The 17,553-nt window shown below is 37.7% G+C and overlaps 1 protein-coding gene across 3 annotated transcripts in view; it reads right to left on the bottom strand.

Annotated features, from left to right (window-relative positions):
• Positions 1-3,562: 3,562 nt before the first annotated feature.
• Positions 3,563-17,553, bottom strand: part of myo5b (myosin VB) — a 72,369-nt gene continuing 58,378 nt past the window's right edge. For 2 of the 3 annotated variants that reach the window (XM_053648934.1, XM_053648935.1), the window contains exons 28-39: positions 17,185-17,424; positions 14,177-14,268; positions 10,735-10,933; positions 9,751-9,844; positions 9,523-9,654; positions 9,287-9,438; positions 8,240-8,329; positions 7,955-8,105; positions 7,536-7,821; positions 6,310-6,484; positions 6,148-6,228; positions 3,563-5,375 (exon numbers count right to left, since the gene is read on the bottom strand). In XM_053648934.1, the coding sequence (XP_053504909.1) occupies positions 5,223-5,375; positions 6,148-6,228; positions 6,310-6,484; positions 7,536-7,821; positions 7,955-8,105; positions 8,240-8,329; positions 9,287-9,438; positions 9,523-9,654; positions 9,751-9,844; positions 10,735-10,933; positions 14,177-14,268; positions 17,185-17,424 (1,845 nt within the window). In that variant the 3' untranslated portion in view covers positions 3,563-5,222. Of the gene's footprint in view, positions 5,376-6,147; positions 6,229-6,309; positions 6,485-7,535; positions 7,822-7,954; positions 8,106-8,239; positions 8,330-9,286; positions 9,439-9,522; positions 9,655-9,750; positions 9,845-10,734; positions 10,934-11,254; positions 11,333-14,176; positions 14,269-17,184; positions 17,425-17,553 lie in introns of all 3 variants that reach the window. The other variant, XM_053648936.1, reaches the window with a different exon arrangement.

The raw sequence follows: 17,553 nt of genomic DNA, 5'->3' as shown, positions 1-17,553 counted from the left end.
TTGGCTGCATTTCTTTCATGAATGCCTTTTTTACTAGGCCATTTAAATATTTTAAACCTTTGTTAACTGTCTTCTGTACAGAACAGGGGCAGACTTATGGTAATAGTGGCCCCTGGGCTTGATCACAAAACAGTAGCTACTATAATATCATGATAACATGGTAACATGGTAACATAACATTAGCAGATAATTAAAGAAATACTCAGGCACTCTCGTACATTAATTGTATCTGACCATTTTTCTGTTTTATTTTGTCTGTGTGGGTTGGTTAGAGTGTGGCTGCATTTTATATAGAACCTACTAAGATCAGGCAGTTGGAAGGCTCAATGTTTTTACCCTTTTTTTTTTTTATTACACTTTAGCAACAGTCTCTATCACTTCTGGGAGGCAGATACTCAGACTGAGAAAAATGCTCTACTAACTTTTGAATCAAAACAAGTACAAGCCCTGGCAAAAACATTACGCAATCAGCACATTTAGAGGATGTTCACCCAGCTTTTAGACACAGCTGACTAGGAACAATCAATGTTTTTTGCCACACTCTGTGTTGTGTTGTGTGTGTGTGGGTGGGGGTGGGTGTGGGTGGGTGTGATGGTTAGGTGTCCACAAAGCTTTGGCCAAATAGTGTATATAGTCATGTTTTCTATATCTTTTTATAAAAAATAAAAAAAAAAAAGACACTGAAAACTTTCACTGAAAAACATTTTAAAGATGATGGCTACATGATGGAATTTAATGTATTTTTTGTTTGTTTTAATGGTTTCCTTCCTTTGAAAATGTAAATAAAAACCCAATGTGATTGTGACTTACCAGTGTATTAATATGTCTTTTTGAAGTCTTCCTATCTTCTGGGACCTTATTCAAAATGAGATTGTAGTTCACATTTTTATCTGTATTATGAATGGGTGTGTGAATATGTATGTGATTGTGCCCTGCGATAGACTGGCACCCTGTCAGGGTGTACCCCGCCTTGTGCCCGATGCTCCCTGGGATTGGCTCCAGGTTCCCCCGCGACCCTGAAGAAGGAGTAAGCGGTAGAAGATGGATGGATGGATGGATAAACAAAGAAAACATTGTGCATTTTTGTCTGTATAAATACAACGTAAAACAAAACAACAACAAAAAAAAAGAACGGAGGTTTAATATTGTAAACAAAATGTGCCATATCTTAAAAATAAATAAATACATTTCTAAATTCTCCTCAAAAAATGTGTTCAAATAAACATGCAACACCAACTGAGGCATCATTTTAGCCAGAAATAGAGCTCAAAAATGGCAGACTTCTGCAACCTCTTCTCAGGCACTGTAGATCACGTGGGGTTTGTATCATTTGGAGCTACCAAAGAGCTCTTTTTAACAGTTATAGCATGGTCATTTAACCATAGAACATATTATGCGTGTCGGTCCTTGTGATCCGGAGCTACCGTCCCAGCCCTATCTCTATGTATTTTATGGATTTCACAGATTGGGCCCTCTGGTACTCAGTGCAATTGCATTAGATGCATAATTAACACAATGCCGAGTTCCATGATGTGAACGGTACATTCCCACAATGTACTGTCAAATTTTTGCATCGTCATGATGCACCATTACAATCCTACTAGTTACTATGCAGTGTTGCCAACTCTATTCAGAGGAACGTAACCAAAAGTCACTAGATGACATGATAGACTAAGGTGCATATTAATTTATTCATCAAAATTCATTCATTCACTATTCAGAAAATAATATTTTGAAAATATTTAATAAAATTATAAGCCACAAGCCATCGTTGGTCGTAGCACCACAAACTAAACTTTTATTACATTTACAAACTACAATTTTTTTTTATCAAGACCGCAGACTAAATAAATAAATAAATAAATCAAATGTTTGCTTGTCCAAATATGTCAAACAAGCCAACAATTTCCATGGGGTGTACTTATTTTGTGTAATTTATTTTAATTGGTTGTTTTGGTTAATATGGGGTCCCTATCAGAAATTTGTCAACACATTTCAAACCAATTGCTTGTTGGTGCCAGCCAGTCCTGTTTTTCATTCTCTTACCATTTTTTTCATTCAATTTGCACTTCACCATTTGCTTCTGCTCTCCTCTTCTTGCCAGTGACCCAGCGCAAGGTACGCAAGTACATAGAAAATGTAACAGAAACATGAAAACTGAGGAAAAAGCATGTGAAACCACAAAAAGTTCCTAAAAATATTTAGTTACATTTAACATTGTGGAACATCTGATCACTTATGATATAGTGTCAATAAACAATTGTTCCCTGACCAGTCTTTTTTTCTTTTTTTTTCCTCAAACAAAACAAAAGTTAACAAAACAAAAATGTGAATGAGTTAAATGCTAAAACATTAGAACAAATCCAGTGATATAACCTAATTTGTATCTGCACCATTGTAAGAGCTGCAATTATAGAAAATGAATCAACACCTTCTGACTTTACCCTCATTACTTTACTGTTACACTAACGACTACTGCAGTCACTACTGACATTATTCAAGTTAGCTAGCTGGTTTAGTAGACAGGTTTTTTTCTGCCTAAGATGTAATCTGGAACCATTTCCTCCATAAAGGATGAGATAAGTTTTAGAGATCACACATTAATATTAATCAGACATGCATTTCTATTTTTTAGTATGTAGACTTTAGTATGAACAGATTCATACAGCATTTCTTCAGACTGCACACATCACTAGTACATTATTAACATGTGGTCAGAGGTCTGGAAAAGTAACACCCAAGAAAATATATTCCTTAAAATATATACACACAGTTTTCTCAGAGTATGTAACGAGATTCACAATCAGATGGTACATCTGAAGTACAACAAAGTACATCTGTGGACAGTGTTAGTCATACAGGGTACAAGCCTACAAATCACAATGATACACATCCTCAGTACTCAGGGGCATCCAATATGAAAGTGTTGCTGCCACCCAGCAGCTAAACGTGGCTAAACACGCCTGATGAAAAACATACTGAAAAATTCCTGTGGCACTTGATGTGATTTGCAATTTAAATACAGGTGTATCTTAAAAAAAAAAAAAAAAAAAAAAAAAAAAAAAAAAGATAGAATATCGTGGAAAAGTTCATTTTTTCCCGTAATTTAATTTAAAAAGTGGAACTTACTTTTAACATACTTTTCAGAAGGTCGACATTTCTCCATTATAAATTCTTTATTCTAATATTTTGAGATACTGGATTTTTGATTTCCATGAGCTGTAAGTGTAATCATCAAGATTAAAACAAAAACAAAAAAAAAAGGCTTGAAATATTTCACTTTATATGTAATGAATCTAGAATATATGAAACTTCCACTTTTTGAATTAAATTATGGAAAAAAATGAACTTTTCCTTCCACAATATTCTAATTTTTTGCGATGCAGCTATACATGTAGACATTAATGCAGGTGACCGATATTATTGATCACAGTGCTGTGTACGGAACCTTCCCAAAACCTTTGAATTAAAACTGTATAAAGTAATAAGCACACAAGAATGAAGGGGGGAAAAAAAACATTATATATTTACACCTGTATAATATATAAGAGCAACACTGAAATCCACAATGGTGTTGTTTTTATTGCCTTTAAAAAGAGTATAAAGTGGCATTACTGAGACCATAGCCCATGCTCATGATGTTTAAAAATTAGATACAGACAGAATAAACCAAGACCTGGACAGATTTGTGCTATTTACACCCTCCCTGTTGTTATAGCACAGATACAGTATATGTATGGGGAAAAAATAACAACTCATATTTTGCAAAATGTACAGTAAAAGGAGAAGAGTTGCAGCTATATCAGATGGGATTTCAACATTAAATATAAATTTTATAATGTTATATCATGTTTTACAACAGTATCAATATATGGTATTTTACCAGGGATCTTGAGCTCTGAAGATGAAGATGTATTTTACAACATTTCAAATATAATTATGTCTCACTTCACTGTTATCTGATGGACAGATATAAAACCTTTCTGAGAGGACACATGCAAATGTTACTGTAAATTCATCCAAAATCAGGGGGAGAGAAATCAGTATCCTGGGAAGTAGCCTGGGTTTTGGAGAAAATAAACCAGGCTTTTGTATTGACTTTAAACTTAATACACTTCACGTTGATGAGTCATACCTTGATGCTGTAACTAACTCGTATGTTATTATATTATCTTATTTAGCTTTGTGAATTAGGTTTCTGGACAACCAAAACAGGACTGGACAACACACTAGAGATTTTACTTGCCCTGTGGGCTAGATGATGAACTAATGTTTTTTTGCAGATAATTATCTCCAAAAGATGCTATCTACCTCAGCAGTAATGAAAATAATTTGAAGTGTCACACGATGTAGTGGCGTGTGTGTACAGGACGTGCACAACTTTCCCAAAAATCGATGGTTGATATGACAAGATTAAAGAAAAATGTAAAAAAACAAACAAAAAAAAAAACAAACAAAAAAAAAAAATTGTAAATAAAGGCAGCATGCAAAGGCGTATGATATAGCTAGAGCTGCTTGTTTATGGTATTCTGAGTAGTGTCTCTTAATTTCTTCAATTCACTTGCAAAGACCTTTCAGCACATCCCCATTTACCTTTCATCACACGTGTAATCATTTGTATCTGGTAGGTCCTGTCCTGTCTCCTAGACCTCTTCTCTGCACCACCATACAACTGCTGCTCTCAGGCTTGTCTCTCTCTCTCGACCAGCGTGTGTTAGAAGAGCTGTCCGAGACTCTGGCTGTTCTGGATCTCGTAAAGAAAAGGATTCACTGCGGACACTGCATTCTTGCAGAATTCTAAAAATTCATAAAAAGTGAAGACTTTGGTGACCCAATTTAGAACCTGGACTGAGGGGTGTAAGTGCGGAAAATTAGACCAAACTTCTGAACTGTAAGGAAATAAATCTGCACTGAAGCTTACTTAACATCACGTGATCTCCAGAGTTACCTGAATACCTGCCTGTTTAATCCTAAACAGTACCCAGAGGAAAATAAGCTGTCTCATAGGAAGGCAATGGGACTTCTACACCTTCTCTGAACACACACAGAAAGCACCTCAACACTGTAATTCTTCTATCAGAAAAACTAGCTTTGTCATGGTGTTGGTCAGGGTGTTTGTTTGCTGGTTGCTGAGGTTGTGTGCATGGGGTTTGCTCTGCTGTCTGCTCTCAGGCTGATTTGATGGAGCTCAGAGAGAGACAAACAGAAGAAACAGAGAGACATCAGACTCTGACGAGGAAGTCCAGGTTGAGAGAGGCAGGGATGTGCATCGTTTCCAGGCTCAAAGCTGAAGGAGTGTAAGGGAAGAGCACAGGGAACGTGTGCTTGGTGTCCACCAGGAGCTGGTTGTTCTCTGTACGGCCTTGTAGAAGATTCTGGAAATAGAAGATTCATCACACATTTACTGTACAGACAAGAAAGAGAAACTAGCAGTGGTCAGTTATACAATCAACAAATCAAATATTTTTAAACAACTAATATTTTGGGGTTAAAATTCAAATAATAGGTAAACATATTTTAAAATGTTCACATTTCACATATGAGGAAGTGAATTGAGAGGCACTTGTGTATATTTTTCCCTACATTTAATATTAGTGCTCTCTATCTCAGTAAGAACTAAGATAAAATTTTATTTTTCTTTTAAAAATGAAAAGTAAGGATAAAATACTTGTAGTGTGCTGCAAAATAAATATTGAAATAGTCAAAACTGTGTTGTGATGCTGTCCAACGGAGTTACTGCTGGAGTTCCCACTCCAAAGTTGATTATTTCCTTTTAACATCATGTCTCCTTTGTATCGAAGACTTTGATGTGGTGGAAAACTGTTACAAAAGTGCTGACACTGGACACTCCTTCCATGAATGTTAAATAAACATCTCCATTATGACAGCCTCACCAAATCATTTATTTTTATCCATTAATTCTTAATCTTAGATTACATGAAGAATCTGCCATACATGTTCCTGTGTAAGCTGTTACTACAGAAACAACGTATAAGGACGATTTGACTTGCAGCTGTTATAGGAAATTAATCAACTCCTTCTGAACAAACAGATTCAAGAATTCAACAGCGCTGTAGTATAAAACATAATACAGCCAGCTTCCTTGCTTGTTTTATTTTATTTTATTGTTTTTAATCACTAGTGTACCTGTATGTCTCTGATGAAGGACACAGTGACCCTCTCCTCAAACTCGTTCAGCGGCGTGTACAGATTCAGGATCTTCACAATCTGAGGAAGTTAAAAGTGCAGGTTGAGCTCCTTCATTCACAGTTGTATTGAGTGTGAATAATAAATGTTTATGGCTCCTACCTGATGCATGCTCAGAATATTGCACATGGAGCAGATGGCCTCAGCGTCCTGAGATGTCTTCTTCTTCACCTGTAGCAGCTGAGCAGCCTGGATGAGGGGCTCGATGGTTAACATAACTTCCCTCTGGTGAAGATTTCGTCCCCTCAACCACTCCTCCATTTGACTGATGTTGTACCTGAATCAGCAGGATACACATCTGTTTTTAACATGTGATACTGCATAAATCTCAAAAATAATGACACATGATTCAGTACCTGAGGTGCACTGTGGTGTGACATGGTTCAGTACCTGAGGTGCACTGTGGTGTGACATGGTTCAGTACCTGAGGTGCACTGTGGTGTGAAATGGTTCAGTAACTGAGCTGCATTACGGTGTGACAGTGTATGGTTGGGTACCTGAGCTGCATTACAGTGTGACATATGGTTCAGTACCTGAGCTGCATTATGGTGTTACACATGGTTCAGTGCCTGAGCTGCATTACAGCGTGAGACATGGTTCAGTACCTGAGCTGCATTATGGTGTGACGCATGGTTAATACCTGAGCTGCATGCCGGTGTAACGCATGGTTAGTACCTGAGCTGCATGCCGGTGTGATACATGGTTCAGTACCTGAGCTGCCTTACGGTGTGACAGTGTATGGTTGGGTACCTGAGCTGCATTACAGTGTGACATATGGTTCAGTACCTGAGCTGCATTATGGTGTTACACATGGTTCAGTGCCTGAGCTGCATTACAGCGTGACACATGGTTCAGTGCCTGAGCTGCATTACAGCGTGACACATGGTTCAGTACCTGAGCTGCATTATGGTGTGACGCATGGTTAGTACCTGAGCTGCATGCCGGTGTAACGCATGGTTAGTACCTGAGCTGCATGACGGTGTGATACATGGTTCAGTACCTGAGCTGCCTTACGGTGTGACGCATGGTTCAGTACCTGAGCTGCATTACATTGTGACGCATGGTTCAGTGCCTGAGCTGCATTACATTGTGACGCATGGTTCAGTACCTGAGCTGCATGCCGGTGTGATACATGGTTCAGTACCTGAGCTGCATTACGGTGTGACGCATGGTTCAGTACCTGAGCTGCATTACATTGTGACGCATGGTTCAGTGCCTGAGCTGCATTACAGCATGCCATACTGTATGGTCCAGTACCTGAGCTGCATTACAGCGTGACACATGGTTCAGTACCTGAGCTGCATTACGGTGTGACGCATGGTTAGTACCTGAGCTGCATGCCGGTGCTCCAGGAGCACACGTCTTTGCGCAGCAGCAGGTTGTTAAGTGAGACAGCGTTGATGCAGTAGAAGAGCTGGCGCACAACCTGCTGTATGATCTCAGGGTCGAGCCCGTGGTCACTCATGAGTGTGTAGAACTGACCGAGCTGCTTGATCAAAACCTCCAGCGTGTAGCTTGATGGGCCTCCACTGTCACAGTCCACACTGGAGGAGCGGTTCCTGTAGCCCATGGGCTTCACTCCAGTCAGACTGCCGCTCTCTAGCATGGCCGACACTAATGTTTGGGGGAAGAAGGGGTCAAGTTACTAGAATAAAATTTAATAATCAGATTCAATGTTAACTGTATCTGATGCCAACATTAGAAAACAATTATTTGAGTGTTTAAAGAAAACTCTTCTTGTACTAACCGATCATGGGCTGCAGCATGCCCTCAGCTATTCTGACGAGCTGCTGGTAGATCTGGATGCTCAGGTCACTCAGAACCTGTCGGTACTCAGCCAAGTCAAAGTTCTTCAGGCAGTGCTCGTTCTGTTTTGGTGTGTTCTGGGTCATGAATGCCTGAGAGACAAAAATCATACAAGGTTTAACTAACACACAGAACGTATTTAGACGATCTTTCTACTACTTAAGATGAGACCTGATGCTATAATGAATTGTAAGTTTGGATCTTTCGTTTTTAAGCATTTTCTCACCTCCTCTCCACTGTATTGTTTCAGGCAGTGCAGGAGTCGACTCGTGTTAGCTAGCCAGAAAGATGTCATCTCAAAGTCTTCGCTGTTTTTCTGTGAATGACAGACATCAATAACCTGTGAGCTGAAGCAGGATGCAAAAGCACGAGTCTATTTTATTTCATCAGTTACAAACGACTGAAAATCAATTTTAATGTAAGCTGAAAGGTTTCGCCATATTTGGCTAAGAACTTAAAACCTCACTTGAAAATCTCAAATAGTATTAGACATGTGACAGTAGAATGAACAGTCTTCACACTGGAGGGCTTTGTGCTTTACAGTTTCTAGGCAACGTTACAAGCTACTGTACATAGTGTTATTAACTTTAAAGGAGAGGGGAAAAAAGTTTTTTATGTTGCATGTTTATAGCTGCTCTAACACAAGTGATAACAAAAACTTGTTCTGTGGTCATTCCGTAACTATAAACAGATCAAAAATATGCTGTGTCATTCAATAAAAATGAAAAATGAAACTGTTGTGGTATAAGAGGAATAAAACACTATGGGACACGCTGTTATAGGAAAATAATCTACTTCAGGGTTGTAACTATAACTCAGCTACACATCGGCTTGCATCACACCACCACGTTCTTAATTACTTTGTTATAACAGTGCACTCTCAGGAGTTTAATTCCTTGCATATTACTCTGGTTTACCAGAGGAAGAGGCAGGTCGTGTTCGAATGGGGTGCTTTCAATTTGCATGTTTGAAATTTGAATATCATGACGAGAGTTAACGTATTGGTTCTTCGACTTTAGTTGTTTTCAACAAAAAAATAAACAATTCATTATTCAAAAAAAAAAAAAAAAAATTCTTCAATTTATGAGTCGACACCAATGAACACACTATGGCTGGTGTTCAAAATGGTGCCCTATTCCCTACACATGAAGATGTGCACTATTGGGATTGTCTACCCTCTAGGGTACATCATTAAAAACTGATAATGGACTCAGACCCTTGGCAAAGTTTTCAAATAAAAGTTCATTGTTTGTATGGATGAAGGATGCTATACCTTGAGAAGTTTCTTGATAGCGTTAATGGTGGAGGTGAGCAGGGAGTGCACTTTCTGGTCATCGTTGATGTAGTCTGCATGCCGGATGCACATGAAGAGGATGTACGCTGGGAGACAAGGTACTGTAGCAGAAACGTCCTGGGGCTTCATGTCTGAAATCAACACACACACCATGGGTGGTTTAAGATCTGTTATAGTTAAAGCACTAACTCATCATGATGCCTTACAATGCTTACCGCTGATAAGCATCCTGACCAGCAGGGCCTCGTCCTCTTTGTAGTACTCCAGCATGCCCTCAAAGTCCTTCTCCTTCCTCTGAACTGTGACCTGCCTGACCAGCTTGGGCCGATTCGCCGCTGCCTGAGATGCTGCAAAACACACAAGCATCTCTCATTACCATCGATATTAACGAAATTGCATAAATACTAGAAAATAATTTTTTTTAAAAAGGAAGAAAGGCAAACCTTCAAGCTCCTGAACTTTCTTGATGTAGATCTTGAGCTGCTTTTTCAGTTTTCTCTCATTTTTCTCCAGCTTTTCCATGATCTCCTTGAGGTCCTGGAATGCAAATAACCACTATTATCCTCAGCATGGGGAGAAACCACACTACGCTTTACGTGCACTGCATTTTACATAAAGTAAAACGTCTCAACACAATATTTTCACGATACGAGTTCACTCCAGTCTCGTCTTTATTCTAATTGTCGATGTTCCGACATTTATTTAAAACTTTTATTCAGAAATAAATTGAGTTGCGTGCAAACATTTGCATGCTCTCAGGACAAAATAAAGCAGACGACAAAACTTCATTTATTCCAGATATTTGTGCGGTTTCAAAGATCTTCCTGATCCTGAAATATCTTTTGTTGATTTTTTCTTGTGTTTTAGATTGTTAACCTCTATTTGTTTGCAGATAAATTGTAAAAATGCTTTTTCTCCTGTTAAAAAACCCCAAACACTTCTCTATAAAGCACGCTCTATAAAAGTAAAACATCCGACAGAAAAAAAACCCCAGGATTTTTTATTACACTAAAATGAGGAACAATTAAGCATTTAAAAATAGAATGATAAAAATATATAAAAACAAACTACAGAAAAGTACGTTTACAATATATTAGTGGAGAAAAAATTTCTAAGATAGTTTAAAAATAAACGTTAAGCACAAATTCTGGTGTTTTTCCACTTCTGTGAAAATGTTGTAAAAACTCATGGCTAATTTTATACTGTTTTTTCGTATGTTCTGGAAAGAATCCTGTTGTTTATACAGTATGGCTATACAGTGCAAACCGTCACACAAGTCTATAGATGTTTACCTAAAAATAAGGAGAACCTCCCAGCTCTAATTTCATATCCACAGCATTTCCTGGATTTCCAAAACTAAACAATGCAATTTTATAAAGCTGACAGTTTCTCGAGTCGTTTAAGTGAGTGAGAGGGTTGTGACTGACCAGGTTCTCGTTGGTGAGGCGTGTGATCTCCTGCTGGACGCTGAACTCCACCAGGGCTTCGGGGGGCAGCGTGCTGAAGTGATTCAGCATCTCCTGCTTCTTCTCCAGATCCACCTTCATCACCTCGATTTGCGTGTGCAGAGCCTCCAGCTCATCCTTGTGCTTCCTGTTCTGGGATTGAAGCTGTGCCTCCAGCAGCCTGACACACACACACACACACACACACACACAATTCATTACTTGATTGAAAATAAATCTGAGCACTGAGAGTTCACACTGATCCAGTTAAAACAAAGTGTTCACTACGTCACAAAATACTTGAAGCAGTGACAGAAGACAGAAACATCCCAAGATGCTCATTTTCCATGCAAACAACACAAAAAGCTCAAAAGAAGCCAGGAACATAAATGATTTCATTTAAGTGCATATACTATCTAATAAAAAAAAAGTGGACTGAAGTTAGCTGATGTTAAATGAGGAAGCAAGAAGGTAGCAGAAGACCACAGCACAAAAGCACAACCTGGCTACTTGCTTTAGCCCCTGATAGGCCAGGCCAAGCTCCCCGTCTTCGTTCAAATAACACCAGTCATGTCTTTTACTGGTGTCGGAGCAGAGAAAGGAGGCGGCGAGGCGGAAGCATAAATAGAGTCAGAAAGCAGAGGAGAAGAAAGAGAAAAAAAGCAATTACGAGAAAATGGTTATTTATACAGAGAAGTTTTTTGCAGTTGAATTGTAAAGCTTATTTTCTCATTCCCTTCCCAAAAAGATGATATTTATACATTAAGAAATCTTTTATCTTTCCCAATGTTTGTTCTATTTATCTACACTTAGAACATTTTAGCCAGTGCTTGGTAGACGAGAAATTGGTGTGTGTGTGTGTGTGTGTGTGTGTGTGTGTGTGTGAGAATGGGTGAATGAGAACCAGTGTAAAACGCTCTGGAACCGCTAAGGTGAAAAAAGCGCTATAGAAGTGCAGACCATTTACCAAAAGGCCCATATCTTAAAAAAAGATGAGAAAAAAATACATTAATGCAAGAAATTAAGGAGAGCAGCAAGGCATTTCAGAAATGTTGTGTATAAAGGGGGCGGTGTTATGTATGCCTACTATACTGTACCAACAGTGCCCTCCACTAATATTGGCAACTTTGGTAAATATGAGCAAAGAAGGCTTTGAAAATTTGTCTTTATTGTTTAATCTTTTGTTCTTCTGTTAAGAAAATTCACAAAAATACTCTGCTCCCAGGGATATCAAACAATTGCAAACACAACACAGGTTCATCAACAAAAAAACACTTTGTTAAATATAGGTGTGCAACAATTAATGGCACGTCTATGAATTCATATGAGAAAAATATATGTGAAGTATATTCCCATTAAATTTTTTTGGGTGACTAGGAACAGGAAATTGTTCAACCATGACTTCTTGTTTCACAGGGGTATAAATATGAGGTAACACATAGGCCAAATTCCCTTAGTCATTCATAACAATGGATAAGACTAAGGAATATAGCTGTGATGTGCAGCAAAAGGTTGTTGAGCTTCACACAATGGGAAGTGTCTATAAGAAAATAGCACAATCATTGAAAATGCCCATTTCCACCATCAGGGCAATAATTAGGAAGTTCCAGTCAACTGGAAATGTTATGAATCAACCTGGAATTGGACGTGTGTGTCTATACTGTCTGAACGCACTGTGAAGAGGATGGTTTGAGTGGCCAAAAAATCTCCAAGGATCACAGCTGTAGAATTGCAGAAGTTCGTTGCATCTTGGGGTCAGAAAATCTCCAGAACTACATTCCGAAGTCACATACATCACAAGTTGTTCAGAAGGGTTTCAAGAAAAAAGCCTCTACTCTCATCCAAAAATAATCTCAAGCGTTTTCAGTTTGCCAGACACTACTGGAACTTTTAGATGGGATCGGGTTCTATGGTCAGATGAAACCAAAATTATTTTTGGTAATAAACACCAGAGGAGGTTTTGGCGCACACAGACAGGTAGCCATATGGAAAAGTACCTCATGCCCACGGTTAAATATGGTGGCGGCTCTTTAATGTTTTGGGGCTCTTTTTCTGCCAGAGGACCTGAACATTTTGTTGGGATACATGGTATCATGGACTATCAATTATAAACAGATATTAAATGAAAACCTGACCGTCTCTGCCAAAAAGCTTAAAATGGGCCATGGTTGGATCTTCCAGCAGGACAATGATCCAAAACATACATCAAAATCGACACAAAAATGGTTTACTGACCACAAAATCAAGGTCCTGCTGTGGCCATACCAGTCCCCTGACTTGAAACCCATAAAAAAAACCTATGGGGTGAACTGAAGAGGAGAGTCCACCAGTGTGGACCTCGAAATTTTTACGGATCTGTAGAGATTCCGTATGGAACAGTGGTCTCCAATCCCTTGCCATGTATTTTCCAACCTCATCAGGCATTACAGGAGAAGACACAAAGCTGTTATCGTGCCAAAGCCAAGGCAAGGTATTTTGGACAAACCAGGGTTTTGTTTGCAATTGTTTGACGTCCATGAGAGGAGTGTATTTTTGAGATTTTTTTTAACAAACGATCAAACATTATGAAGGAGTTATAAAACCCTGTACCATGAATATTCCAATTGGTTATCTGTCAATTCTCACTATCTAGATAGCTCTCTCCTACCATGTGACAGCTACACAGGAGCCCAAAAACACTTCTGATGAAGTGTGAACCAGCCTTCAGCACCAGAAGCATGAAATTGTTAATCTGTGTCCATCCAGTTTCCACAGCTTAGATAGTATTACTATATAATTAATCAGTTATGTTCACGATTCTTCCTCTCAACTAATCCGCTAACACCTTTTACTCTACTGGACTCTGGTTCAGTAAATAACATTCAAACTATTTGTACATACACATAAACACACACACACACACACACACATATATATATATATATATACACACACATATACATATATACATATATATACACATATATACATATATACATATACACATATACATATACACATATACATATACATATATATACACATATATATATATATATACATATATATATATATATATATATATATATATATATATATATATATATATATGTGTATATGTGTATATATATATATATATATATATATATATATATATATATATATATATACACACACACATATATATATATATATATATATATATATATATATATATATATATATATATATATATATATATATATATATATAGAGTTCTTAAAGACTAGGCATTGTTAGCTATTTTTATGTATAAGCCCAGTTGACAGCCGGAGGATGTGCAGACAGAAACATACTGAATCTGGGGGCAGAGACATCTTTTGGTGCTGAATGTATGTGCCATCATTACAAACACACATTACAAATGTAATTAAACAAATAATAAAAGCAGAACGATCTGACTCACCTCTTGGACTCACTGAGTCCCTGGTAGCCCTGCAAAACCTCCTCCTTGTCCACAGGCTTTTTGCTGTTGTCCCATATGATTTCATTGGAGTTCTGGTAGGACAGATAGGCAGTTACATGGGTGAGTGTCTGTACCACTAACAAAAAACGCTGTAAATGACAATTGAGGTACAATTGCTAACACAGCCTTACAAGAATAAACCCTCCCCCAATTAACTAATTCACCTGTTTTTTTTTGTTTTTTTTTTAAACATTTGTGACCAATTATGTTTGTGCCCATGTGCAGATCTAGAAAAATGAGAAATGCAAGACTAAGGGGGTCCATGCACACGATATTCTCAACCTCAAACACCATATATGGCCTCAGAATCATCTGTTTGGTTATCTATGCTTCCATTGTGCATAAACATGCAGCTAGATTGAACACCAGTTCACTAGTGTGCAGTGTGTAAGAAGTTAAATGTGATATTCTTTGCAGACAGGCCTTAGTCTGTGATTGGTCATTTGATTGCAATGGCAATCAAATGACCTCATCTTATGAAAAATAGCGCTTCTTGGTTGTGTTTAGTCATGAAAGGGATCAGACCCTCTAGTGAATGGTAGAGTTCGGGCTCTGTGATGCAATGAGCTGAAGAACCTACTGATCTTAAAATTCAGATGTCTTTATTTATAAGATTTATTGAAAGCAGTCAATGGCATTAATCCATTATCTTTAATTAAAGGTGCCGTTTACGTGACTAAATGAACAGTTGAGTAAGTTATATAGTGATTGTATTAACGAGCCATGCTGCAACTTGAACCAAAACACAAAATGGAAGTGGAATCATGAGGGGAAATATTTACTATCTGGCATCTAGACTAAGAGTCAGTTCACCTTAAGCACATGGACTTGCTTGATGTGAACTAAGCCCTTCCTTAGTCCACATGCCAGACAGTAAACAGGCCAAGACAAGAATATGATACTGGGTGCCCTATTGAACAGTCTTATCTAACACTGATATATATTTAACAATAATGTATAACTTTGAGTCTGAACATCTGATCTAATCACCAATTAGTCCAAGATTGTGTAATCTTGTAATCACTGATGACTTGAATCGTACACTGTATTAGAAAGCCCCCTACTGCACGGGTTCCCAAACCTTTTGTAGTAAGGGCCAACTTTAACTGCAAAATAAATTTCATGGACCCTCTCTGAATATAATCCAGCTATTCAAATATGACACTTATTATTTATTTGTGAACAATAATATCTTGACTGTTTACTGGAGCCAGGAAGATTTTATCCCTATCATCATTTACAGTTCTGCTTGTTTTTCATTTATTGGGGTTTGGATTAAAGTCATTCAATTCAAGTAAAATAAAACTAACAAATAGACTAAGAACTCAGCAATAAATATTACTTTGATAATGGTGGGTGTGCTTCACAGTATATACACAGTTTATATTTGGTATAATAACGGAGGGTGTGCTTCACAGACCCCTTGGTATGCCTCAATGCATGCATGTGTATAAAAGTTGGCACATTTTCCACCGCCATTTTACAATAAACTCGTCCATTACACAAAAGTTCTTCCTGTTCTTCAGGATCATCACTTTGCTCTCATTGGAGAAACAGTTCAAGTTAAAAGTTAAATGAAACTGAAAAAATAAAGCCTATGCAGAAGATAAAAGAAGGTCTGTGGGATGAGGCGTCCTAATAAAACACACTCTAAACATAACGAAAGCTGACGTGAGCTATGCACTGACGCTGTAGCGATGTGACACTGTAGCCTCAGCAGTGCTGCTCTTCTCCTCTCTACAGCGACTTTCATTACCGGGGCTCTTGATGGCAGACTAATGGACTGCATAATCATGTGAGGTCTGACTGACTGGACATTGATTAAGTGTGTGAAATATTGGTCACTGCAGTCAGAATGAACCGTGCGGTGCTGACGTGATTTATCAAACTCCATGCTAACAGATCAATGCAGACTCTACAGAGTAGTGTGTACGGGTAAAAATACCAGGCAAATCTACAGAAGCATACAATTATCACCACACATCACTCTGCATTTCTATAAACTGGACTGGAAATAACAGCTGTTTAGAAATTCCAACATGGTGTAACTGAACACTGTAATCTAAATATAAACTTTTAAGTAAAAACAATTTAGAGTTCTTCTTAGACACGCACTAGTTTCTACTGACTTCACACACATAATGTAAGATATTTTTTGCGCAAATTTTGCTTCCAGAAGCTCATTTATAATGTGTATTTATAATTTGTATTAAAAATGATTTACATGACATTATTTCCAGAATCTTTCATTTCTTCAAAACAGAATTCTTTCATTAGGTAAATGATTTCTATTAGAAAAAGACCATCTATGTATTAATCTATCTGTCTATGACTTACATACATAAAGCAACTGATCACATGAATAAACTGCCTATTTAATGCCGTAGTTCTCCATTAAATATAAACATCACAGTTTTGTCTAGAATTCATTTGTTTTATGAGAGGAGAGCGAGGACAACGTCGGGGGAATAAATCAGTTCAAAATAATTTTCATTTCTTCAAAACAGAATTCTTTCATTAGGTAAATGATTTCTATTAGAAAAAGACCATCTATGTATTAATCTATCTGTCTATGACTTACATACATAAAGCAACTGATCACATGAATAAACTGCCTATTTAATGCCGTAGTTCTCCATTAAATATAAACATCACAGTTTTGTCTAGAATTCATTTGTTTTATGAGAGGAGAGCGAGGACAACGTCGGGGGAATAAATCAGTTCAAAATTTCCACTACAAACATTTTATCCTTTAAATCTGAATTATTATTATTATTTTTTTAACATTAAAAAAAGTTTTTTTAAATGTTTTTTTTAAGAATAAAATCTCATAGATGGAAGCCTCACCACAGAACCACATGTAATTAGTGTGATCTGACCGCACTAATCTGACTCAGAGATCCTGATTATCCCCACTTCAGGAATAATTCCTTTATATTCAGACTCACAATGTGATTGGTGTTTTCTGATGGCTTGGCGGTGCTGACTATCTGTGTTTTTAGCATAAGAACCTCCTCTTTGCGTATATCCAGTTCCTCATTGGCTGCTTTGAGCTGATTGAGCAGAACATTGTAGCTGTCTTGCGGTTCATTGGACGAGCAGTTATCGGAGGCCCGGTCCGCCAGTGCCTTCCTGAGTTCATTCAAGTCGTTCTTCAGCTTCTTGTTCTCAGACTCCAGCTCCTGCCTCTGCACATTGCATAAAAAAACAAAAACAAAACAATTTCAGAAGAGGAGCAAAAGTTTTAATGTTTGAACACAAGCGAAGAAGAGTTAGAAAACAAGTTACTGACTTCAAACTGTGAAATATGATTTGGC

The sequence above is a fragment of the Ictalurus furcatus genome, chromosome 18, assembly GCF_023375685.1.
Source record: "Ictalurus furcatus strain D&B chromosome 18, Billie_1.0, whole genome shotgun sequence".
NCBI lineage: Eukaryota > Metazoa > Chordata > Actinopteri > Siluriformes > Ictaluridae > Ictalurus > Ictalurus furcatus.
This window is presented reverse-complemented; position numbering and strand designations above follow the sequence as displayed.